The sequence below is a fragment of the Quercus robur genome, chromosome 9, assembly GCF_932294415.1.
Source record: "Quercus robur chromosome 9, dhQueRobu3.1, whole genome shotgun sequence".
Lineage (NCBI taxonomy): Eukaryota > Viridiplantae > Streptophyta > Magnoliopsida > Fagales > Fagaceae > Quercus > Quercus robur.
Window position 1 is genome coordinate 11,631,843 of NC_065542.1, and position 23,948 is coordinate 11,655,790.

At 34.7% G+C, this 23,948-nt stretch overlaps 3 protein-coding genes across 3 annotated transcripts; 1 reads left to right on the forward strand and 2 right to left on the reverse strand.

Moving 5' to 3' along the window:
* Positions 1-1,383: 1,383 nt before the first annotated feature.
* Positions 1,384-7,420, reverse strand: LOC126700259 (ubiquitin-conjugating enzyme E2 10). The gene is made up of 4 exons (XM_050398324.1): positions 7,084-7,420; positions 3,327-3,454; positions 2,682-2,786; positions 1,384-1,754 (listed from the first exon to the last, which is right to left on the reverse strand). Exons 1-4 carry the CDS (start codon positions 7,151-7,153, stop codon positions 1,611-1,613), a joined length of 447 nt encoding a protein of 148 aa, XP_050254281.1. The 5' UTR covers positions 7,154-7,420; the 3' UTR covers positions 1,384-1,610.
* Positions 7,421-11,953: 4,533 nt separating this feature from the next.
* Positions 11,954-18,297, forward strand: LOC126700222 (uncharacterized). The gene is made up of 4 exons (XM_050398255.1): positions 11,954-12,375; positions 16,352-16,667; positions 17,763-17,821; positions 17,964-18,297. Exons 1-4 carry the CDS (start codon positions 12,126-12,128, stop codon positions 17,993-17,995), a joined length of 657 nt encoding a protein of 218 aa, XP_050254212.1. The 5' UTR covers positions 11,954-12,125; the 3' UTR covers positions 17,996-18,297.
* Positions 18,298-18,909: 612 nt separating this feature from the next.
* LOC126700221 (probable inactive receptor kinase At4g23740) lies at positions 18,910-22,677 on the reverse strand. The gene is made up of 3 exons (XM_050398254.1): positions 22,202-22,677; positions 20,417-21,720; positions 18,910-19,887 (listed from the first exon to the last, which is right to left on the reverse strand). Exons 2-3 carry the CDS (start codon positions 21,636-21,638, stop codon positions 19,205-19,207), a joined length of 1,905 nt encoding a protein of 634 aa, XP_050254211.1. The 5' UTR covers positions 21,639-21,720; positions 22,202-22,677; the 3' UTR covers positions 18,910-19,204.
* Between the last annotated feature and the right edge of the window lie 1,271 nt (positions 22,678-23,948).

Below are 23,948 nucleotides of genomic sequence, written 5' to 3' on the forward strand. Positions count from 1 at the left end.
ATGATTTCATGGATGACGAGAGGAAAGTGGAAGAAGGGAGGAGAGAGTAGTGGGTTTGGGTTTGGCCGCAAGTTTAATTTGGACTTTGTTATTGTGCTTTTGGTTTCACTTTTTTGTTTCAGTTAGGTCTCGAAGCCTAGACTTCATAACTGAAAACAAGTTATCAGCTATTCTCAGTTTTCTTCGGAAATTGAGATTAAGAAACCATTTTTGTTTTTCGTCTATTTTGAGTTACCAAACAAATTTGTTGGCCTAGAAAGTAGAAAATCGGTATAAAAAAAAAGTGGCCAAACATACCCTAAGGCTTTTTTTACAATTTTCTCTTCCATATTTTAAGAAATAGAATTAAATGTCTAAATTTTATGTATTTATGTGCTTTTTCTATAAACTTTTTATTTTTATGTACCATTTTTAAAAAGTTCACTTTCTCATTTTCAAAATACAAATCTATTTTAGCGTGCTTCTAGCAAAAAGTTAAGTAAGTCTATACAAATTGAGATCCAGTGCAATAGTTATTACAACATGCAATAGCAAATTAAAGATTGAGATTAAAATTTTCAAAAGTCATTCTTAATCTCAACTCTTGAATAAAATAATTTTTAACCTTCAACTTTTTACTATTTTACTTTCACTTTATTTTTTAACATCTTTTTTTATACCCTATGATTAATTGCATGGTGTATTGCTATTGCACTAAATCTCAATACAATTTATACCAAATGCATAAGCTATTAGGAATTAAAATTTTTTTTTTTTTTAAAGGACTATTAGGAGTAAAAAGTCATTCAACAATTTCAAAATATAAAAAGACTTTTGAGTAGATTAAACGTGCGAAAAAATGAGTTACAACTTACAAAAAATGAATTACTACTTACATTTATATTAGATTTTTTATGAGTATATTAGTTTGCAATTTAGTTATTTTGTTATTAATATCAAATAATATTTTTAAAATTAATTTTACTTCTCTAAATAGAAATCCTGACTACTCCACTTATTACAATTAAAATGAATTAGTTAGATTTTGCTCTAAAAAAAAAAGGTTGGATTTTGCTATGTCATCAAAACACACATTTCTTCTCTCTGTTTTACGATTGCCAAGCAATAAAAGAAAGCTAGACATATATTCCCTCCCCAAATGCAGGGCTGGGATCCAATCCAAAGGATATCAATAACTCGACAGGATTAAGAATTGCTAAAGCCCAACTTATCTTTTCAGCTAATCCCATATAGAATCCCATACTTAATCAAGAAGCACTAGGATGATCAAAACAGAAAATTCTTCCTCCTTTTAACGAAAGACAAAACCAGAAAATCCTCTCCCAACAGAAAATTAAAAACAGGAAACCATAATGGCGATGCAGTCCTCACTAATCAGAAGGATTATGGAAACAAGGTTAATACAGACACATTTCATTGTGCTAAAGATCCAATTATCCATACAACAAGACATCAAACATGTGTTTGTGTTTTCTTTCATCTTTAACTGAGAAATGTTATGAACCTCTTCTTTGGTTCATTTTGGGGTAGAGGATACAACAAACATTGATACATAGGCTGAAAAATACAGAGAAAACAAGGGTGCCCTCCCCTCACATACCAAAGCTTGTTTAGCCCATGGCATACTTCTGGGTCCAGCTCCTAGCAGTTGTTTCATATTTGTTCCTGTCTGTCTTATACATGTGAGCAATCTCAGGCACCAAAGGATCATCAGGATTTGGGTCCGTCAGCAAAGAACAGATTGAAAGCAACACCTAACGATGAACAGAACAAACAATTTTTACCCACTGAAAATTGATTTTACTCAGTTAAATTGAATAGAGAAAGCTTGACAAAGGAATATCTCTAGGGGTACCTATAAATCCAATCACAAAAAATTAAAATCTACAGAAATGAAATTATAATTGGTACTTTTTAAGATGTCAAATAACCACATCCATCAGAAAGCAAACACGTGAGTATGATGCCCTACTTCATATAGGCTCATTATTAACAAAAAACATTCAACGGCTGTATCAGTAGTATCCCCCTATGAATGGCAAAATATTCCCTCCCCACCTTCTCCCCCAGGGCTCCAACCCGACCAGCCCAGTCAGTGGTTTTTCCCACCCCATCTCACAGTGTGTGTGTTTAAATTATTTATGTAGTTTATGTAGAACTTAATCATTTTATACATAGCCTATTACCATCTAAAATATGCATCTTTCTCTCTCAGTACTCTCACCATCACCCTTCCCCTTTCTCTCTTATTTCTCTTACACTCATCAGTGTTGGCACCACCTCAATAGGATGGCAAAATGGCTTGGCCCCAACATGCCCTGCTCCAGCCTCATGCAAGTTTTCCTCACCCCACAAAGGGGGACAGAGCTATCCGGCCCCAGCCCATTACCATCCTTACATACAGGTGCACTAATAATTTGTAATTGACCCTGTCTATTCCACCCACCAAGAGATACAAAGAAATGGAGATAAATCTATCAGTTCTATGTCACAATGATTCAGCATATTAAAGCTGCCAAAGATGAACACTCTCATTCGTAAAATATCATAAGCTTGCAAAAAAATCTTTTGATATGTAAGCCGCCAGAAATATGGCATTATGATAACCAGTAATCCATAACTTCTAGGATGAGGGCCTTTCCATATACAAAATGGTGCTTACAAGGTTACAGGACAAATACCTTGGAAATGGTAAGGGCAGGGCTCCACTGCTCCTTCAAGATGTCAAGGCAAATGCTCCCATTGCTGTTTATATTTGGGTGAAACACCTTTGTTCTGAATGCAACCTGCATGATACATAATGTATGAGAAACAGACAAACAGACAGAGAGAGCTACATCAAGGATTGATGATACTTCAAAACACAATGTACATAAATAATATTATTATTATTGGCATGCATGTTTGACTTTCCTAAATATACATCCCAAAATTCTAAACTCACATTGGCACCTCTTTTTAGAAATTGAAGCCAAATCCTCTGGTGCAATTACCAAATAAATGTAAACCAATAAATTGTTTTCCATTCAAAAAGTTCAAATAAATACACAACACAATAAATGCTTCCAACATAAAATAAGTAAATGCAGCCAAAAAAACAAAAAGAAAAATAAGTAACACCGATAACAGCTTAAAAAAGACTCAGTATGTTACAGCACACTATAGTAGAGATTAACTTAAGTTCAAAGCCAATCACACTTCAATCTCAGCAGCACTATGAGTAAACTTCAGAGTTGCAACTAAGAACGATGGAAATTTATATAAAGTACACTTTAAGATAGTGCATGAATAATTTCCAATATAAACATAAAGCAGGAACAAAGTACCTTGGGGGGCTTAAATGGGTAGTCTGGAGGAAAGTGGATAGTAACTAGGAAAACACCCCCTGCATAAGGACTGTCTGGAGGACCCATTATTGTTGCTTGCCAGTGAAACATATCTTCGGCAACAGGGCCTGCAAGATCAATACTGTGAGCCAATAAGTAAAAATAAATGTATATAAAATGAAAAAAGAACAATTAAAGGATACTGCAGCACAAATTTTACGCCTCTTACAAGAAGATACATTAGCTTTAGCTCCAATAATACAGCAAAGAACTCATATGGACAATTGACGTAATACAGAAACCCAAAAAAAGTGAGAGAATATGGTTGCCAATGTAACACTAGATCAAGAGTTTCCTTCAGTTTTGGGTATTGAGAGAAAAAAGAATTTTTCTTTTCCTGCAAATCTTAGAAATGTAGGTGCATCTTTTTTTTTTTTTTGATAAACTGTAGAGCATCTTTTTGATTTCTGATCCATCAAACTTCCATGCGTTGACCCCAGTGGGTAGCTCAGGTCAAGAAGAATATTAAAATTTAGAAGACCAAGCCAGATTTGCCAGTTTAACCAGGAGAATGGTAGCATAGCCCGATCATTGGTCCAGTCAACACAAAGTAGACAGTATCACTACAACAATCCACCCAAACATGCTTCTCCCAACTCCATTCAAAGGTTACCATCACTCTCCCCATCCAACTCCAGACAAGGATCCTCAAATCATTGCAAAACTTCATGATTGATGTTCATAACAAATTACAAATTTCAATTTATATGGAACAAAAATCCAAAGCTATCAAAAGTCCTTAACTAGAGTAAACTTTTGCAGGAAAAACAAATTCTTTGGTCCCAACTTCAACACCTAGACAGCCATTACAAAAGCATGGGTGAAACTACCTTACATTGAGTTGAGGCAATTGCTCCCACTGAAATTTAGAAAATATTTGAGTGCTATATGTTCAGCACTAGAATACCCCTCATAGTTTGCACCCATAAAAAACATTTGTGTGGGCCAACTATAAAACTCTTTAAAAAAATAATAAGAAGAAAAGGTGGCACTTCTTAAAATTTAATAAATTTAATGGTAAGTTATATTTTAAAATAAATTAAAGATCTTACTAAAAAAGAGTTTACCGGCTGAACCATTACACTCATAAATTCAGTTTTTGTACCACAAACTTAAGAGATAATAATGGTGGTCCAACTTCATCCCAATTTATGCAAACATACTATAAATTATTTAGATTCATCAACTCTTTTGAAGGGTAAGGTTTTTGGATGGTGGTTGTGCCTCAGGTTTGTTCCTGGGACTGCAGAATTAGAAAGCTCCTGAATTGAACTCAGTGCCTAAAGCTGTGCTTAAGCACATGATTAAGTCAGGTGACAGTTTTTTAATGGTTGGAAAATTGCCTTCTTTGGGGGTTCTTTACAATAGGTTTGACCACCAGGAGTTGAATAGTGCTGCAAGTACTGTAAATGCAAAAATATCAAGTATTCTAAAAGATGGTCAATGGTGTTGGCAACCTGCTAGATCAAATGATCTTGTGTCAATTCAAGCAGGATCTCTTCATATTAGACCTGGCCAGTCAGATTCTGTACTCTGGCTCCCTTCATCAAATATTTTCTCTTGTAAGTCTACTTGGGAAGCAATCCAGGTTAAACATCAGGAGGAGGAGTGGGCAAATCTCATCTGGTGCAAGGGTAATATCCTTAAGCATGCTTTTGTGGCATGGTTAGCAACCAAAGATAGATTGACTACTATAGAAAGATTACTAGCTTGGGGTTAGCAAGGAAACATTCACTGTTTTTTTTTCAAATGCCTTTCTCTAAGAAAATTTGCATTCAGATTTTAAGGTTGTCTCCGCAGTATGCAACCTGTTAAGCTAGAATGATGCAGTGCATTGGGGAGTCCATGCTTTGAAGGAAAAAGATATGAATAAGTAGAGAGTCTTTTGCTGACACTATCTCTTTCTTTTGATCAAGGGAGATGCCTGTGTCTACAGTTGTAATATCCTCTCTGAGGAGAGCGTCCTCAAGTATATAAGAAGTGATTTTAGACTTAGGCTTGTGGGAGATAGTAGGTTCAAGAATTTCCTGCAAAACAGGGTTGTGTGCAGTCTCTGGAGAGTGTGTTTCTATTCTTAGTTAGTTGAGCTTTGTGTGGTCATTTGACTTGTGCCGTCACTTACTGCTTGGAGACTTTGTTCTTGTATGTTAATAAAATGTTGTCCTTTATCCAATAAAAAATATAAAAATAAAAAAGGAACTATAGAAAGTGAACATCTGTGAGTGTTGCAGTAGTACCTTAAAATAGATCCTGGCAATAAAGCCTGCGCATGATAAAGTCCTAGTGTTATTAAACAAAACAAGTACTACCAAAAATAATGGAATCGAGAGTTCCTTGAATCTACCCTTCTTCATAAATGCACAATTGCAATACATATTAAATTCCATCCCATTCAAAAGATCAAGGTTTGATTGCCTCAAGATATATGAATAATTCCAAGGTCATAGTGGCTGACGGTAACTAGGTACATTTAAACCGAAATTATATGAGAAGACTACGATGTCATGCATAATCTCTGAAAATGACATAAGTACTCCAAAATATGTTAACCCCCCCCCCCCCCAACAATCCTTTTTACCCCCTCTCTTGCTAAGTAAAAATTATATTATTCAGAAGAGGAGACGGTTCACATGCACAGAATGCATAGCAAACCACTCCTAAAGAATTACAATCACATAATTAAATACAATAGAAAGTCAAGAAAAGATGAAGCGGGAATGTTGTCCAAGGCACGCACATCCAAGTGTACAAGGACCTCAAAAAAAGTCTGTTTGATAGCATATATAGGACTTGCAACTCCATCCAATGTTCTTCTGTCTCGCCATATTGTCCACATAACCCTCCAAATCTTTGAGACTTTATACCAGTGAAATCTTCCTTACCAACACTCCAACATCTCAAACAGAGTCCTAGGCATCCCACAATATATCTCAAACAAAACAAACACAAAAGACCACATACCAGTAGCCACTGGATAATGAAGCAACAGTTGCTCAATAAATCCCCGCTCCTTTCACACACGCACCACCAATCAGCAATCAAGAAATTGCATTTTCAAACTGTGTTAAAACCCATCATCAATGCCAGAAGCACTACAAAATTAGTACTCACTAAACTTACCCATTATTGGAGAGAGAATTTTTCTACTTTTAGCTTCGATTTCCTAATCCGTTCCATCATCACACGAAAATCTCTAAAAATACCATAACCCTTTCAAACCCAACAGCCTAAAATTCACAGATTAGACAAAACCTCAACCAACCATACAACATGGGGCAACCGCCAACTCAGACGCCGATGACCCAATTTCCATACACAAAATTGGACACATTTTGCAATGAATTCAGATCATAATCCATGCATCTTCTCCATATTTATCTACATCAATCAAAATTCATTTTAAAAAATACATATACACTCAACAATTTTGAATTTTTTTTTTTCTACTTTTTGATAATTCAATAGCTGGGGTAGGTGGGATTTATATTATGAGGTCTCTGTTGAAAACACCAGAAGGTGTCAGTTGAGCTACAAAGCTCGCAAATCAACCAAAAATAATAAATAAATAAAAAACAAATCGGCAATAATTTAAGTTACAGCAAAAAAAAGATAAGTAAAAATAAAGATAAAACTACAGAGATCAAGCAAGACAAAGCTACCATAAACAAAGTTGAAGATAAGAGAGAGAATGGAGTACCGGCACTGCAAGAAGTAGGAGGATCCTTCTGCAAATCCTTGAGCTCCTTCAAGATCCGCTTGGAAGCCATATCGAGAAACCCTAATTTCACAAGATCCCCAAACCCTCAACAAAAGATCACCAATCCAAAAATCTAAAACACGCAACACTACTCTCGTCTCGACCGTAAACACCAGTATATATAGAGAGAGAGATATAGAGCTAGAGAGAGAAAGAGGTTGAAGAGGATGGAGGAGCCGTACAAAGAGAGAGATCCTTTCCTTTCCTTCCTCCTCTCTTTTTTTTTTTTTATTTACTTTCTCTTCTCTCTGAAATGGAAATGGTGGAAAGAGAGAAGAAGAAAGAAAGAAGGAAGAGTTTGATTGGGTGAGAGTTGTTTTGTTTTTTTTATAATTTGATAGTGGGTCCCGTCCCGCGTTTGCGTCTTCTTTACGATATGATTGCTGTTTCCCTTTTTACGCCGAAAGTGGACTTCTCTTCAATTCATTTTCATTTGCCGACTCACGCTCACGCCAATTTTTTTTTTTTTTTTTATACCTTTTTTAAAAATTAGCCTTTTTTTTTTAATTTATTGGATGAGATTTAGCTTCCGTTTAAATACTAATAAAAAATAAAAATTATTTTACTATTTAATTTATTTTTTTTATTATTCATAATATCACTGTATTTTTAATACTTATTCATGGATTTCATTGTACTATCTCAACTAATTTTTACATTTATCTATAGTATTTTTAGTAATAAATTTTCAGTTTCAGCAAAATAAGTGATATTCAAACAGATCATTAATCTCTTTTGCCACAACATTTTTTCCAGTAGTGCACCACCATCCCCCCGATTGTCTTAACAGTTGGATTGATTGATTCATTGATTTTAGGTAACCAAATTATAACAATAAAATCTCATCATTATTCCATTTTTTTTAATATGAGCTATAAATTTTATTCTAAATTAGTCTAATATATATATGTGTGAAACTCTCTCTTAGAAACTTGAACTCAATCATTTTTATTTGATTCTTAGTAAATAAAAGCACAGTAATAATTGCTACTTAAAAAAATAGCAATTATCAATTTTTTTGAGAAATGAGAATGTTTCTATTATCTCTTCTTTTTTTTTTTTTTTTACCTTGTTTCTATCATCTCTTCTAGTCATTTAATTGAACATGCAAAAATTCTCACCATTTATGTTAGTACTTTTTCAGTTTGGATGAAAGATATTTCATCACATAATGCTTAATTTTAGTTGATTTGACTATTTTTACTTAATAAATTTACCGTTTTCTTTTTATAAAATAAATTTTTTCCAATTTTTTTTTTTTTTGAATTTCTTAAATAGCAATCCATCTAATAATATGCCTATGATTTGCCAACTTACACAACCGCGTTCTGTGACCAAATTTTCTTTTCCATTCAATATTTTGAAGAAAAAAAATATAGACGTTACAATTGTAATTAAAAATTAAAAAAGAAGATATAAATCAAACTTCTACACCTAAGATGTTATCTATGGGTTTGGAATCCTTCTTTTTGTTTCTTTTAACCACATACGTAGAAGGTGGACCTTTTTTATTTTGTGGTTTAATGATTTATAAGCTAATAATAATAATAATAATAATAAAAACCTTCGCAATTAAGACAAAAGGTGGTGGCTTAAATTAATAGGCACTAAAATGACAAAACACGTAAAGTACATATTCCTATTTTCTCAAATACCATAAGGTGCAAGAAAGAAATGTGCTGGCATAGCATATGAATTGGTCAAAAATAAAAATATACTTTGTCATAGTTGAAAGGCAAAGAAGAGAAGACAAGTCAATTACGGATGAAAGTTATTTCTAAAAAATATAATAAAATAAAATAATAAGGATGAAAGTTATTATTTTGCAATTGTTGAACAAAATTGGATTGGGTTCTTTGTTTTAGAGCATAGGGTTTTAAAAATTTTAGCATTTAGCATCTAAAAACCCAACTTTATACCATTTAACATATTACTTTTCAATACACCAATATCAAAATTTCTATTTTTTTATCACTTCATTAAAATATTATTTATTTATCATTTTTTATTCTCATCACCCAAGCCACCACATACCCACGGCACCACCATGACACAACCCACAGCGTCATCCACGGCACCACTCATGGCACAACCCACCGACCTCAACCTACGGCACAACCCATTGGCCTCAACCCACAACACCACCCACCAGCCTCAACCCACACAACACTACCCACAACACTACCACGGCACACCAACCCACTTTTCCCTCTCATCCTCTCTTTGCCTCAACCCATGACACACCAACCACAAACCCACCACCATTACCCAGCAACCTAAGTAAAAAAATAAAGAAGCACCATTAGTAACCTAGCGAGACCTATCGAGCAACACCACCCACCACCCTTCCCTTGTTCTTCCATTCTTCAGATTAGTTTTCTACACCCAAAACCCACCACAAAACCCCAACCAATACCCACCCTAGCCACAAAAATAACCACCACCCTAGCAGCCTAGCCTCTCCAATCTCAACTTCAGCAAAAAAGGCCGACTCCAACTCAAGAATGCCGACCATGAACCCAGAGAGGGAGAAGAGAGGCATTGAAAAAAAAAATAAAACCAGAGAAGGAAGAAGGCTAAAACTGGATTGAGAGAAAAAAAAAAAAATGAGGAAGAGAGAGAAATTATATTTTATTGAGAAAGAGAGAGAAACTTAATAAAAGACTATTTTAAGTTTTGAGATTTTTGCTATAGTGAGCTGTCATCTATGACAGCCCATTGTAGCTGGGTGTTAAAAATTATAAGATTTAACATCTTTGATGTAGTTTGTTTTTCGTGTGTTTGATGTTATTAATAGCACTTTTAGCATTTTAGCATTTTTTATGAGAATGCTCTTACGTGTTGAGATGGAATTATTGGTTTTGTCTCTAACCCAGTTTGGGATTAACGACAATTGGAAGCCTTATTATATTTAATGATTCAGTTAATTGTATCATTTACACTAAATAATACTGTCATGTTAGCATTACAAATAAGATTTAGGGATCTTTATTACCGCACACCCTTGGTGCGATGGTCACTCCACAAGTATAAGTGCTTGTGGGGTATGGGGGATAAGAGCCGGTGTTCAAGTCTCTAGGAGGGAGCTTTCACACACATATGCACTTAAATTATGTTAGAGTAGAATTTCTATCTTATATAAAAAAAAATTAAAATATATATATATTTGGGGATCTTTATATAAGAAAAATTCAGTTGCAATTATGACATTAAATCATAAGCCTCTTAATCATATTTTATTTTTTATTGGTTTAATTGACAAGGATTGCATCTTTAAAAATTATATCAAATTTATTATAATCAAGTGTAACATTAAAATTCTTCTAAAAAAAAAAAAAGGTGTAACATTGAAATTCACAAGCTGTAAGATTATTGTTCTATTTCCTGGCCTGTAGTTGCATACTGATTGATTTGGCATTTTTTTTTCTTTTTTTTTTGGGGGGTTTTGATTGGTTCATTTGTTCTTGGAGTTGTATGGTAGAGGTAGAGGTGTTGTTTCAGTGTAGTCTTCTAATTTTGGAGTAGATGTTATTGCTTGTGTTTAGGTAGTTGTTTAGGTGTTTTACGGGGAAAATGTTGTTATGGTGCTTTGTCTACCTGGGGATTGTTATTTTTGTTGTTTGAGATGTATTATTTTTATTTTGGTTGGTATGATTTTCTTATTCATAAAATAAATAAATAAAAATAAAAATCTTATAACATTGTTCACAATAAATGACACGTATTTGAATCCGCCCCTTAGGCAATATTGATTTGGTTCGGCGGAAAATATTTTTCCAAAGCGTAAAGTTACATAAGGTAAAAAAAATTTCAATCATTTGGTTAAAAATGCTATGAAAACTACCGGTAGTGGCAGAGCAACTGGCTTCCAATGGTGGCAAAGGTTGGTAGCAATAGACTGTCAGTAGTGGCAGAGAGTAGCGGTGGTGGTGTCAATCAATTAAAATGATTTGAATCATGAATGTTCCTGTTGAAAAAAACTAAAAAATGTCAATAAATTGAGATACAATATTGTTAACAAAAGCTTATTTATTTAAGCAACTTATATGAATTCATTGTGCCTTTATGCACTTGATATGATTGAATGGGAAGTTCAAAATTATTTGTTTGTTTCTATGTTTATGCTTTATGCTTGAAGAATTAATTACCCTTTAACATTGTTTTGTGTGTGTTTTGAGAATTTGAATATTGAATGTCTTAACTTAAACTTTTAATAAGTGAAAAATACTATAGCTTCCATTATGATACAAGACTCACTTATCCATTATTCTGTGTTTATGACATTGTTTTTCTTATGTAATAAGTCGTAAAAATATTTTTTTAAAATAAAAAATATGTAAATATTTTGGCCTAAAAATATTTACATAAATTATTTTAAAAAAACATCTACAATTTTATTTAACAAAAGGTACTATTTACTATTGGTGCTTATAACGGGTGCTGTACAGTACCTGTTACTGATAAATTATTTAAGTTTTTTTAGGGATGTGGAAAAAATTGAATAGGTATTAAATGTGTGTCAATTTAGATGGAGAAAATCAAATTATTTTGTAATAAACTAAGCTGAAAAGTAAAATTTTGCCAAATTCCTATGCAGTGAAATTTGTGATAAATCGTAAATAAACCATAGCTAGTTCATTAACAGATATTGGTTAGCACTTATTAACAAAGTCCTTTATTATTTTCCGATTTTATATTATTGTATTTATTTATGTTTTTATAATTATTAAAATTAATTATGCCTTCTTTTTTTAATGAACAATAATTATGCTATTAATTATAAATAAAAAATAATAATTATGCCATTTGATTGAGAATATCGATTCGACTCTCACCTTCCCCACATGGTGCGCGCACCAAACAGCACAGAAACAGCTTAGCCCTCTCAAAATTTTCTCTCCGCTACAAAACCAAACTCGCTCAACTCACTCAAACCGAGTCAGACTCTGACTCAATTCCCAAACCCGGAAAAAAGCAAAACAATGAATCGCATCAGATCGAATAGGCGGGTCCAAATCGACGAATCCCAAGAACCCAAATACGACGTCGCTGAGGACGGCGCAGAGGGAAATGGATTGCGACTCAGACTCTCAGATATCAACGTCACCGAAGATCAAGAACCGTTCATGGGCGTCAAGGTTCGCAGAAGAGCCTCGCTTCACAGAGACTATAAGGGTGACTACATTGACGTGGCCTCACATCCCTACTTGATGAAAATTTTGCAGAAACAAGGTCAGCTTTGTTCGTTTCTCTTTTTGTTTGACTCGTTTCGTTTTTTAATGGGTCTTGGTTTTTTTACTAAATTCTTGTTGTGGGCATGAAATTGATTGTGAAATTTGACATGGGTCAATCTTGGTTTGCTTCGTTTCATTCTGGTTTAATCAAAGTTTGGAACTTTGATTTTGACCCAAAAAATTGAATTAAACAATTTTCATTTTATAAGAATTGGGAAATATGCATTTGGTAATGTGGGTATCTGATGTTATGTTGATATATTTTATGTGGGATGAGTACATTGTGTCATTGTGTGTCTGATTCTGATACCATTTTGATGGCAAGTAAAGGAGACTACTTTCTGTTATAGTGCTTCCTAGTTGTTCTAGAGTTACATGACATGTTATTCGCCATTAATATAGGTAATAGTTGTGCTTTGTGTACTTCATTTTGTGCCATCAATACGTGTGCTCTACTATTATGTCTAATGTAGAGTGCTCAAAAGTTTGTGCTTTTCGTGTATTGGGTTTAATCAAATAATCCAAGTTGAGTGTCTGATAGAGTTGTTTAACGTGTAAGTTGATTATGGGAGTTTAGGGAAATTAATCAAAAAGATTTTCTGATTGTGATTCTTTGAATAGTTGTGTGAGCTAAAGGCATGTAACTTAGCTACTTGTCTCTGTGGACTTTGATATCAAATATAGCATGCATTTTGTCTAATGGTAAGACTCCATCAAGATTCTTATAGGTGAGAAAGCTCGGAAGGCCTTAGTGAGACTCTTAAGTTTTGGTTTGCATGCATTTTCCCTGTTTTCTTTTTTCATTCTTGTAATTTTCTGGTTTGCTCTGTGTTTTTCTTGCATAGAGTAGCCTTTCGTGTATATATCATTCTTACTTATCAAAAAAAAAAAGAGACTCTTAAGTTTTGAGTCACAGCAAGACTCTAATTAGATCTTGTTCAACTTCTGATCAATCATAATGCCTGTTCTAGGAAACTTTAACAAATCCAATGTCAAACGACACAATAACATTACCCCAAAAATATTTTACATGGAAAACTAGAGTTTTCTTTGTTAAATATTTAAAATTTAGGGATAAAAAAAATCCTTCTGCAAAAAAATCAAAATTAAATAAAATTTTCAATGAAATAGAGCAATAATGATCATACATATAAACATTCCCTCATTTATTGCATGGTTGAATCAACTTGGAGAATTTAGTAATCTTTCTGCAATATAAAGTGTAAAGAATCTAAAAACTCCAAACAGTCCACAGTAGAGAATCAACTTGAGGTTATCCATTTGTAAAGGGTCTTTAGCAATAAGAACTTCAACTTAGCCAAGTCTTGTTCTTCACCATCAAAGCAGCAGGCATTATTCTTTCTCCAAAGACACTAGATTATGCATAAAGGAACTGCCTTCTAAATCCTCCCTTTAACATGTTTATCAAATGATCCCTCCCAACAAGCGAACAGCTTTATGACAGAAAATGGCATAGCCTAGGCAACCCCAAACATGGAAAGAATCAATGACCACAATTCACGAGCCACTTCAATGGAGAAACAGGTGAGGCACATTCACACCATGTCTTTTACATAAAACACCAGCTCATAATGATGATATCTCTTTCCCTCAAGTTCTGTGGTCAAGTTCTTGCCTAATGTCACACACCACAAGAAGAAAGACACCCTTGGTGGTACAAAAACTTTCCAAATGCTCTTTCATTTTGACAGACTTCAGATATTTCATCTGCCTCCCCATGCTGAATCTTTGCAGCATGTAAGTGTAGCAGTTGTGTCAAGTGTCGTAGAATCCAGCTCCTAATCATTCACCACTTGAATGAAGGGAAGGTTCCAAGAACAACAACCATTTCTGTATTCTAATTAATATGCTACTTGAGCATCCCTGTTGCAAGCTAGTTGAAGAGGTTGGGTTACCTCCTCTAACGAGTAGTCTCACCGGTCCACAAATCAAGTCAAATGCAAGTTTTAAGTGCATCCCTACCACCTTATGTGACAAAATGAGAGAATCTGTCCCAGCCTTGGCAAATATTCTTCCACAAGCACACCCCATACAGTCCCCTAACCTCAGCAGGACACCAACTTTGTCAAGTGGTGCCATACTTTCACATCTATCATCTTACTCCACAACGCATTATGTTCCCCCTCGTACTGCCACAACCACTTTCCCAACAGAAATTTATTAAAAAGCAACAGATTCTTTATACCTAACTCACAATTGCTAATCGGGGCGTAGAAACCTTTATAATTGACTAAATGAAATTTGAACTCGTCACCTATACCCCCCCCCCCCCCCCCCCTTCTCTCCCCAAAGAGAATTCCTTTGGAGTTTTCCAATCTTTTAGCCACACCTGCTGGCATAGGGAACACAGACAGTGAGTAAGTTGGAAGGCTAGATAACGTACTCTTGATTAGAGTGAGCCTGCCCCCTTTAGAAAGGTATATTTTTTTCCTACCAGGCAGTATCTTTTGCATCTTTTCCAGAAGAGAATCCCAAATGTGCTTTGCCTTGAATGGAGCTCCCAAAGGCAGACCCAATGGGAAGAGAAGAAACACAACAACCAACGTAACTGTCCAGCTCCTCAACATTCGAAATTGAACCCATTGAACAATTCCTATTTGCTCAGATTGATCCTCAACCTTGAAACAAAAAAAGATACGTCTTAAAAAACGAAGTTGAAATACATTGTCTTTACAAAAGATGAGAGTATCATCAACAAAGAGGAGATGGGAAATCACCATTGTATCACCCTTTTCATTATTGATGGAAAAGCCATTCAAATACCCACCTGAAACTGCTCTAACCCCTTACATTGTATCCTTCAAATTCTTTTCTCCTAATAACATTAGATTAACATATTCATTCTCTAATTTCTTCGATTTTCTTGATTATTGCAATTTTACTTGATTTCAATGCACCTTTAGTACACAGCATGTGTTCTTGGAGAAGCTTTTGTTCTTCTTTTAGTCAATTTAATTTGTACTTGTAAAAAAATTTTCTGGAAGAACTCCCAGACCAGCTGCCACCTACGCTTGACGCCCAACATGCTATAGACTTTGTCCCAGGAGTAGCTTTCCCAAACTTTCCTCACCATAGGATGAGACATTAACATGTTGAGATAAAGAGGCAACTAGAAAAATTGCTTCATAAAGGGTTTGTTTGTCAAAGTTAAGCCTTTGTGCAGTACCTGCACTTTTAACCCCTAAGAAGGATGTATTTTTGGCAAATGTGTGTGGATAGTCATGCAATAACAAGATCACTGTGAAATATCACTTTCCTATTCTAAGGTTAGATGATATGCTAGATATGATAGCAGGAGTCACGATCTTTACAAAGAAAAACTTGAAGAATGGCTATCAACATATTAGGATGTGCCAAGAGATGAGTGGGGGACTGCCTTTAAACGAAGGATGGCTTGTCTGAGAGTCCCTTTCTATTAAAAAGGGACTCTAGGAATAGTTTGAGGTTGTGCAATTTGAATGAGAATTTTGATTAGAGATGTTTCTTTAAGCTTGGTGGTGCTTCCAAGAACCCTTAGGTGGTGAAGTCTAGAATCATTCTAGAATCATTCTTCTTTCTTATTTCCCCTTTTATTTCCTATTTTGCAAATCTGTCTTGCTGTCTTTCATCACTTACCTAACCTGTGTTGATTGTAGACAGACCTAAACCCCAATTTGAAGGTTTTCCTAGTTGATATATCAAGTCTAGAAATAATCATTACATGTACATTTTCTGGAATTTTCTGGAGTTTCCTTAATTTTGGGTCTCCTGAATGGTCAATTTTGTGTGTAAGTATGTAGGTTCAATGCTCTTTTTAGCAACATATATTATAGAATATTAAGTAGAAGTATTTTGCAGTCTCTCATCAGCCCCCAACCTGGAAAGGCAGGAAAAAAACATCCATGCACAATAGAGAGATTTGTCTATTTAATAGTTGTATGTCTAAATGCTACTCCATTTGTTTATCTCCTCAGGTGACAAGCAAGTTGTATTTGCCGATAAAGTCTTGAAGTTCACTGGTTCAGGGAAGATGAAACGGCGTATCTTATTAATTACCGACTTCGCCATTTACATTCTTGACCCTGAGACTGATGCACTTAAACGGAGGATTTCCCTGGCAGCTGTGGAGAAGATGTGTTTGAGTGAACTAAGTGACAATTTCTTTGCAATAATCATTCCTACAGAGTATGATATACTCATGGCCAGTACCCGGAAGACTGAAATTGTCACTGTGTTAGTTGAAGCTACTAAGAGTGCGTCGGGTGAAGTTGAGGTGGCCTTTTCAAATAGGTAAAAAAAGCTAATACTCTTTCTGTTTCTTATATCAGGGTTTTTTTGTGTTTGTTTTCATGTGAGATCATCATTGTTTATATGAATGGAATGTTCTACTGTCTTTAGAAGTTTGCATCAAGCATTCAAGGTTTAGTTTTTCCATGTATGTGTGCTTTCATCAGGAGAGTTTAAGAACCTTGGGAAATCGATGAAACCTTCAGTTCACTTTGTGGCCATGAGGTTTTCTTCCAGCTAATTCATCTGAACACACCATTCTACTTTTCTGTAGGACCACTCATCGTGCGTAGGTGGGGTTCACCCAGATTATTTGATGATCTGCATAAGTTTTGCTGTAGTCATTGTTTGGGTTTACAGAAGCTGAAGTTCTGTCACTGATTAAGTTTTGCATTAATATGTTCACATACTGAATGTCTTTAGGAGTTGCTTCTAAGGCCTGTCACTGATTTCTGCACACAAACACTCACCCACAGCATGTGATAGTATAATAAGAAGGAAAACATAATCTTCTTTAGACTTTAGTTTTATTTCCATACTTTTGCCTCAATGTGGATATTGATATACCCATGGTCTAACAACTTGGGAGAGAATCAATAGATTCCTCTATAGGATCCGTTAATCTTCATAAATGGTGCATATAAATATCTTTTACTGCACTCTTGTTAGAAGCTGTAGGCAATAGGAAGATCCGTTTTTGCTTTATGAAGTGAGAAAATAGGTAGGATACTTCAGATATGGCTTCTGTATAATTATGTATGTGGAGAGATATTGTTAGGTGAGAGTTGATGGAGTGGTCTTCTTTTATTTTACAAAAAGATAATGGTGCTGGTGTAGTGATCTTAGTTTATTGGTTTTAGAATATATTGGAATTTTGATATACCTGCAATATTATTGCTCACATTCATTACTTATCCAAAAAAAAAAAAACTTATTGCTCACATTCATCGTTATTTGAAATAGTGCTTTCTTATGAGTTTCTATATATTCTCTTTTGGCAAATTTTTTTTTCCCTCAACGAGTTTTTGCAGTAGGGTTATAATTGAAATTTGTTCTTAAAATTGCTCTTACTAACTTGTTGCTCCATAACTCTTGTAGTTTTGAGTATCAGGCAAGCGCTGAATTGACAAAGGAAGTACAATTCGAGGAAGTTGAAGGTCTGTGGGCTGTGGAACTATTTTTTAAGAAATAATTTTTGGATCATTTGGATTTATTACTCTAGCTATACTGCATTTACAACTTTGGTTTGGTTATACTGGTTTCAAGTGTTTCTAAAGCCATATTGTATGTCTATTTCAGGAGGTGTTAAAACAAGAATCTTGAGAAAATGAGTTGCACTTCATTCCTTTGCCATCGCGTGTTGTGGACTCTGCAAGGGATTGGAAATATAGTAAAGACGAGTGATTCTTTAAACATGGCATCCAAAGGTTGCGCTCGGCATCAAGCTTCTTTGAGAAATATATAGTTTTTTTTTTGGTTTGCTTTTGAGTTCAAATATCCTGTGTGTAATCTTGTATAAAAGAAGATATTGTAATTTTTTCCAACTTCAATCCAGTTTCATCTGGATGTATGAGATCATTGAATGTGGTTATATAGATTTATTCAAAATGATCTAAAAATCGTTTGACTGACATTTCTTGTGATGTATGTCACATGGTTTTCCATTTCTTGTGATAATCCATATAATCCTCCTGGCAGAAGTATGATTATGAAGGAAGCAAATACAAGCAATTTGTTTTAAAGAAACAGCTGCCTCAGATACCTTAGTTTATGACCATAAAATACGGAAAAATCTCCAAGCAGTTTGGAAATTGAAAGAAAGATGATAATTGACCTCCGAATCTATCCTGAGTCAGTGCATGCGGTTATACTCTGTGAGCCACGTCATAGTTGTATGATACTATATGTCTATCTAAACTCTGGAAGACCTTTCTTACACGACTCTTTCTCTGTCCAGTGGATGACCTTCTTGTTGCTTATTTCTTAAAAAATGGGGTCTGTTTGGAATAATTTTCAATGGTGGGTGGGGAATGGGGATTGGTTTGCTATATAATTATATATACTTAAATCCAATTAAGTAGGTAGGTTTTGACTTATGACTTATGAGCCAATAGACGCTCGAAATTATGTGGATCTAGAAAGCATATATCCTGCACTGATCTGCTCTAGTGTACAAGCACAGATAAACTGTTTTTTATTAGCAATGGCCATTAAATTCCACATGCATAACTTCTAAGCACTTAAATAAATAATACAATAACAAATTGGTTTATATTAGCAATGACAACTAAACTCCACATGCCTAACTACTCAAGTCCTAACCAAAGAATAGGACAGCCAAGAAAGCAAGTCAACTTTAAAGCTTTAGCTGGACAAGGTAGCTAAAATTAATCTTGGCATCAAGTTCGTCACATAATTTAAGATACACAAACAACCCCAGATCAAAAGCGTTCCCCCAACTCAATTTCAATTAATTATGAATTTGAAATGGAAAATAGAAAAGTATATATCATAGCAACAACCAATTACTAAAAAGAATTTCAAAGTGTCGTGGAGGAAGATGCTAATGCAGTGGCTGCTCCTATATCAGCTGCAATAGGTGCGGGGTTTGTAATCTCTGGCCGAAGCTCAGCTGATGGTCGACTTCCTGTATTCACTCGACGAACTTCTTCTACCAGTTTCACAACATCCGGCATTTTTGGTCTGTCCTCTGGCATTCTTGCAACACAAGTCATCCCAATTTGTAACATCTCTACCATTTCTTCCTCTATATTAGGATACCTCAAAAGTTCTATATCAAACACTTCTGCTGTCCACTCCTCCCTAACCACAGAATTCACCCACCTGACCAAGTGAACAATTTCATGACCACCTGTGGTTTGTATAGGGGACTTTCCAGTGAGGAGCTCAAGCAACAAGACCCCAAAGCTGTATACATCAGATGCTTGGGTTGCCTTCCGGGTGTCTGTGACTTCTGGGGCTCGGTATCCTGCAGCCCTCATTGGTGCTGGCATTGGATTCATCAATGCTACTAGACCCACATCAGATACACAACCATATCTTTCGGAGTTGAGGAAAATGTTAGAGGCTTTTAGATTTCCATGGACAAGTTTGTTCCCACCACTTTGTGTGTGGACATAAGCAATGCCTCTTGCTGCACCAATTGCAATTCTTAGCCGAGTCTCCCAGTCTAATGGAATCCGGCCCTCCTCTCCTCTTTTACCTGAAAATTTTTAGATGCATTAACATCTTTATAACAAGTATAACCTGAGAATTTAAAACAGTATATATTTTAACCCAAGAAAAAATTGCAAGGACAATAAAAGAATAAAACTACAAAGGTGGACTGTAAAAGAATTGAGAGAACAGCTTCATATAATTCTACCTTATGTTTCCTTTTCGATGTTCATACATGCTGGCATTCAGAATTAGAACAGCAGCTGAATTTTCATACGAAATCCTACTTTAATCAAGAAACCTCCACTAAAAGCAGTCAGACAGGACCTTGTGATCACAATGATTATTTTTGTTTAAGCTTACATGCAAAAAAATTAGTAATTAACAAATTCCACCTATAACCTAAGGTTCTGTTTTTATCTCGACCCAAATTTATGATCAGGCTTTAGTGCAACAAGCAGGAAGCAATTCACAGGGAAGTAACACTACAAATGATGATTCACAATTTCCATTACCTCACATTATATACATTTTCTACTTTGGCAAGGTAGGGGAAAAGGAAAGGTGTAACATACCATGTAACATTGCAGACACGCTCCCTTGGTCATAGTAATCATACACCACAAGCTTCTCTTCCTTGGAATAGTAATATGCCCTTAATGCAGCTACATTTTCGTGCCTAATACTTCCAATCACCTCCATCTGCTGCTCAAACTCGCGTTTCCCCACACTCACTTCTTTAAGCCTCTTCACCACCACAGTACCTGCATCCTCCAGAGCTGCCTTATATGTTGTCCCAAATGTTCCCTTGCCAAGCACCTCAGCAGATGCTCTCAGCAAGTCCTCCAAATCAAATGCAAGATTAGTTCCCTCAAAAAAGACTAGCTTCTCACTTTTATCTGGTTTCTCAGAAGCACCTTTCTTTAAAGAGGCTTCTTTCTTTTTCTCCTTCCCTTGAACCCCATCTTTTCTTCCATTTGCACAACAAAGCATCATAAAAACAGCAGCAATCACAAACAGCAGAACACAACCAACGATGACTATACCCAATATCGCAGGTTCACTAAGTTTTATGCCTTTCTTTGATGGTTGAGCACTAGGTGGTTGAACCGGAAAAGCAGGAGAAGGAGCATTTTCCATTGTAAGATTGTTACCTGAAAACATAGAACTTGGAAATCTCTGAAGGGAATTTGGCACGCTTCCAGTAAGACTATTGTCGGCCAAATTTAGCAGTTGCAAACTAGGAATATTGAGATCAGGAATTTCACCCGAAAGAGAGTTGTTAGAAAGATTCAAATATGTGAGGTGAGTCAAATTTGAAATTGATGAAGGGATAGTCCCATTAAAGCCATTGTCTGATAAATCAATGATCGAAAGATTCTGCCAAACTGAGAAATCCGAAGGCAATGGCCCAGAGAACTTGTTATATTGAAGATGAAGGGAGTTCAAGTTTACAAGCTTGGAGAAATCAGAGGGGAAAGGACCTGATATGGCATTCAATCTGAGGCTTAGAAACTGAATTGCTGATAAACGACTGAGTGTGTTGGATGGAATTGGACCCTGTAAACCAGCTCCTGGCAATCGGACGGCTATGACTCTGGACTGATTACTGTTACAGGTCACTCCTGTCCAGGTTTTGCATACAGAAGTTTTCTCCTTCCAATTGAGAGAGTGGGAGTGTGAGATATTGTGAAAGAAATCAAGCAATGCTTGTTTATCTTCAACTGGGTCAGCAGCAATTTGTGAGAAAATTGACACAAAAAAGAAAATGAACAAGAAGGCCTTTTTGCTGTTCATTTTCTCAATCAGAGTTGCAGAACCAAGTGGTCAAGCAAATTTGCAGTTCAAATGAAACTGTGTAGTCAAAACTTGCTCACATCTACATGGAATTTAGCAGAAGATGAATTAGAGTCTGAAAGCTAAACATAAAGAATATGCTAATAAAATAATCATTAGCTGTAGGTACATTTATTGGAAATTTTGTTATGAAAGATTGACTTTTATAAATATTCTGCCCGTGCTCTACTTTGTCAAGATAAGCAGTTTTATCTAGAAAATTTGTATTTTGTTTGTCTTCTATTGACTTTGGCTCTCTGCTCCTTCACAAACCCCCAAAGGTCTCTTACATAAGAGCAGACAGAATTCAAAAGCTTCAAAATTTAGACATTTCAATATTTAGAATTTAGAACCCAAGAATAGCTACTCTATTGAGCCTAACAGAACTCTTTGTTTCATACTAACAGATAATAGGCACAAAAGGTTCCTTTCTTTCAAAAGATTCCAAATAAAGAATTCAAAGAGAAACACTAGAAAATATACAGTTGAAAGAAAGACACAAACAAAAACACACAAAAACTTACTTCATGGCTCCAGATCAGACCAAACTTGTTCCCTTTCTTGCAAGTATTGAATAGCCAGTTAAAGCTTTGTACATATTCTTGGACTTTCAGAAACAGTTACCAGAGTAAAAAAAAAAAAAACCGTACTGGGGAACACTGCAATGATAATGTTACGTAATGATGGAGGATGAGCTGGTGTATGCTTGTTAAATAAGCAGTGTCACATGCAAAGAAAATAAGAAAACCATTTAGATAATCATTGAGAGAAGCCAAGCAAGCTGTGTGCCAAAGAAGTTCTCTGTTTCTATGATATTATTTTCTTTGTAGCGCACGAACAGGAGGGTGCATGTGGGTGAAGAGAGAGAGAGAGAGAGTTCATGAAAATAAAGAAAGTTTAAGAAGATAGGTAGCAATTAAACATAGTTATTGAGCTCGAGAATTTTAGCAGTGATTGTTCTTATTCAGTCATTCTTCTTCTTAGAAAGAAATTTTGTTTGTTTGTTAATGGTTTTTTTATTGGGTACTTTCTATATATATATATAAAGAGTTGTATGTGACTGGTAGTTGTGATCGTAGCAAAGAAAATGAAATTAGAGTATATATAAATTTAGTTAAAAAAAAAAAAGTTATACTAATTGTGGGCGGTGAGGCGGGTAAGTGGGTAACTTAAATGAATTGAATAATCCATCAAAAATAATAAATAAATGAATTGAATGAGATATATATTACTATTATATATAGTTAGGTATTAATGATAAGTCCACTTACCATAGAGGCGCGTGCATTAGAGTAAAATTACTTTAAGAAATTATACACTCTCTTTTTCTTTTTTCAAAATTAAGAGGAAAGGATATGAATGATTTTCATTTATTTCAATTCTTAAATATAAGCAAACTAATTCGAAGCAAGTGCCTAAATCATCTTAATACTTGCATTAAACTTAAATAAGAAGTACAAGGAAAGCGCTTACAATATAAATTATTCTCAAATTCTAAGAATTAAAAGATCTCTTAAGAAACTAATTACAAATAATCTCAATATATTAAGGAGATAACACCTTTTTTTTTTAAATTTTTTTGAAACATATAAAGTTTGAAATTTGAAAAAACTTGCCACAGGTAAGTTCGGTAACCTACCAAATTGAATTGTACACTTTTTTCTTTCTCATTGGGTAGCCGGGAAAAAGAGAATGAATAATAAAAAAATTAATTAAAAAAAAAGGAGAATTGTACGATTCTGTTTACTATAGGATTGGAGCGTTTAGTCACAGTCTAATAATATGAATAGTTGACTTCTAAGTTCTAAGTCATCTCTCTTGTATTTATCCCAAAAAAAAAAAAAAAAAAAAGTCATCTCTCTTGTGTGAGACTAATTAATTTGACTGTTATAAATTTTTTCATAATTTTGCCATAATTTTACTACATAGTAATTTGTAAGTGGCGAAATTATAAAATTCATATGGACTCACTATTTTATTTTCATAATTTCCACACTAAAAAAAAAAAAAAGTTTACAACAATATACTCTAAATATATATAGTTATTTTCCTCAAAAAAAAAAAAAATATATATATATATATATATATATAGTTATTAATTTTCAAGCTTCATCCAATCAATGGAGATGGTCGTGACAGTGACACAGCTGAACCTACTTCCACGTGCGAAGTTACTGCACGATATGCTGCTCCCTGTCTATTAAACCAGCAAGCAATGTTGTTCATCAAGAAAATTAATTAATTAATTACTATAATATTATTTTGATTTTT

Excerpts from the sequence above, each read along its gene's own strand:
- LOC126700222 (XM_050398255.1), top strand. The coding sequence starts at position 12,126 with ATGAATCGCATCAGATCGAATAGGCGGGTCCAAATCGACGAATCCCAA. Across the intron at positions 12,376-16,351 it reads GAAAATTTTGCAGAAACAAG|GTGACAAGCAAGTTGTATTT; the intron begins GTCAGCTTTGTT and ends TTATCTCCTCAG. Across the intron at positions 16,668-17,762 it reads GAGGTGGCCTTTTCAAATAG|TTTTGAGTATCAGGCAAGCG; the intron begins GTAAAAAAAGCT and ends TAACTCTTGTAG.
- LOC126700259 (XM_050398324.1), bottom strand. The coding sequence starts at position 7,153 with ATGGCTTCCAAGCGGATCTTGAAGGAGCTCAAGGATTTGCAGAAGGAT. Across the intron at positions 2,787-3,326 it reads ACCCATTTAAGCCCCCCAAG|GTTGCATTCAGAACAAAGGT; the intron begins GTACTTTGTTCC and ends TGTATCATGCAG. Across the intron at positions 1,755-2,681 it reads CTGCCCTTACCATTTCCAAG|GTGTTGCTTTCAATCTGTTC; the intron begins GTATTTGTCCTG and ends GTTCATCGTTAG.
- LOC126700221 (XM_050398254.1), bottom strand. The coding sequence starts at position 21,638 with ATGAACAGCAAAAAGGCCTTCTTGTTCATTTTCTTTTTTGTGTCAATT. Across the intron at positions 19,888-20,416 it reads CGTGTCTGCAATGTTACATG|GTAAAAGAGGAGAGGAGGGC; the intron begins GTATGTTACACC and ends AAAAATTTTCAG.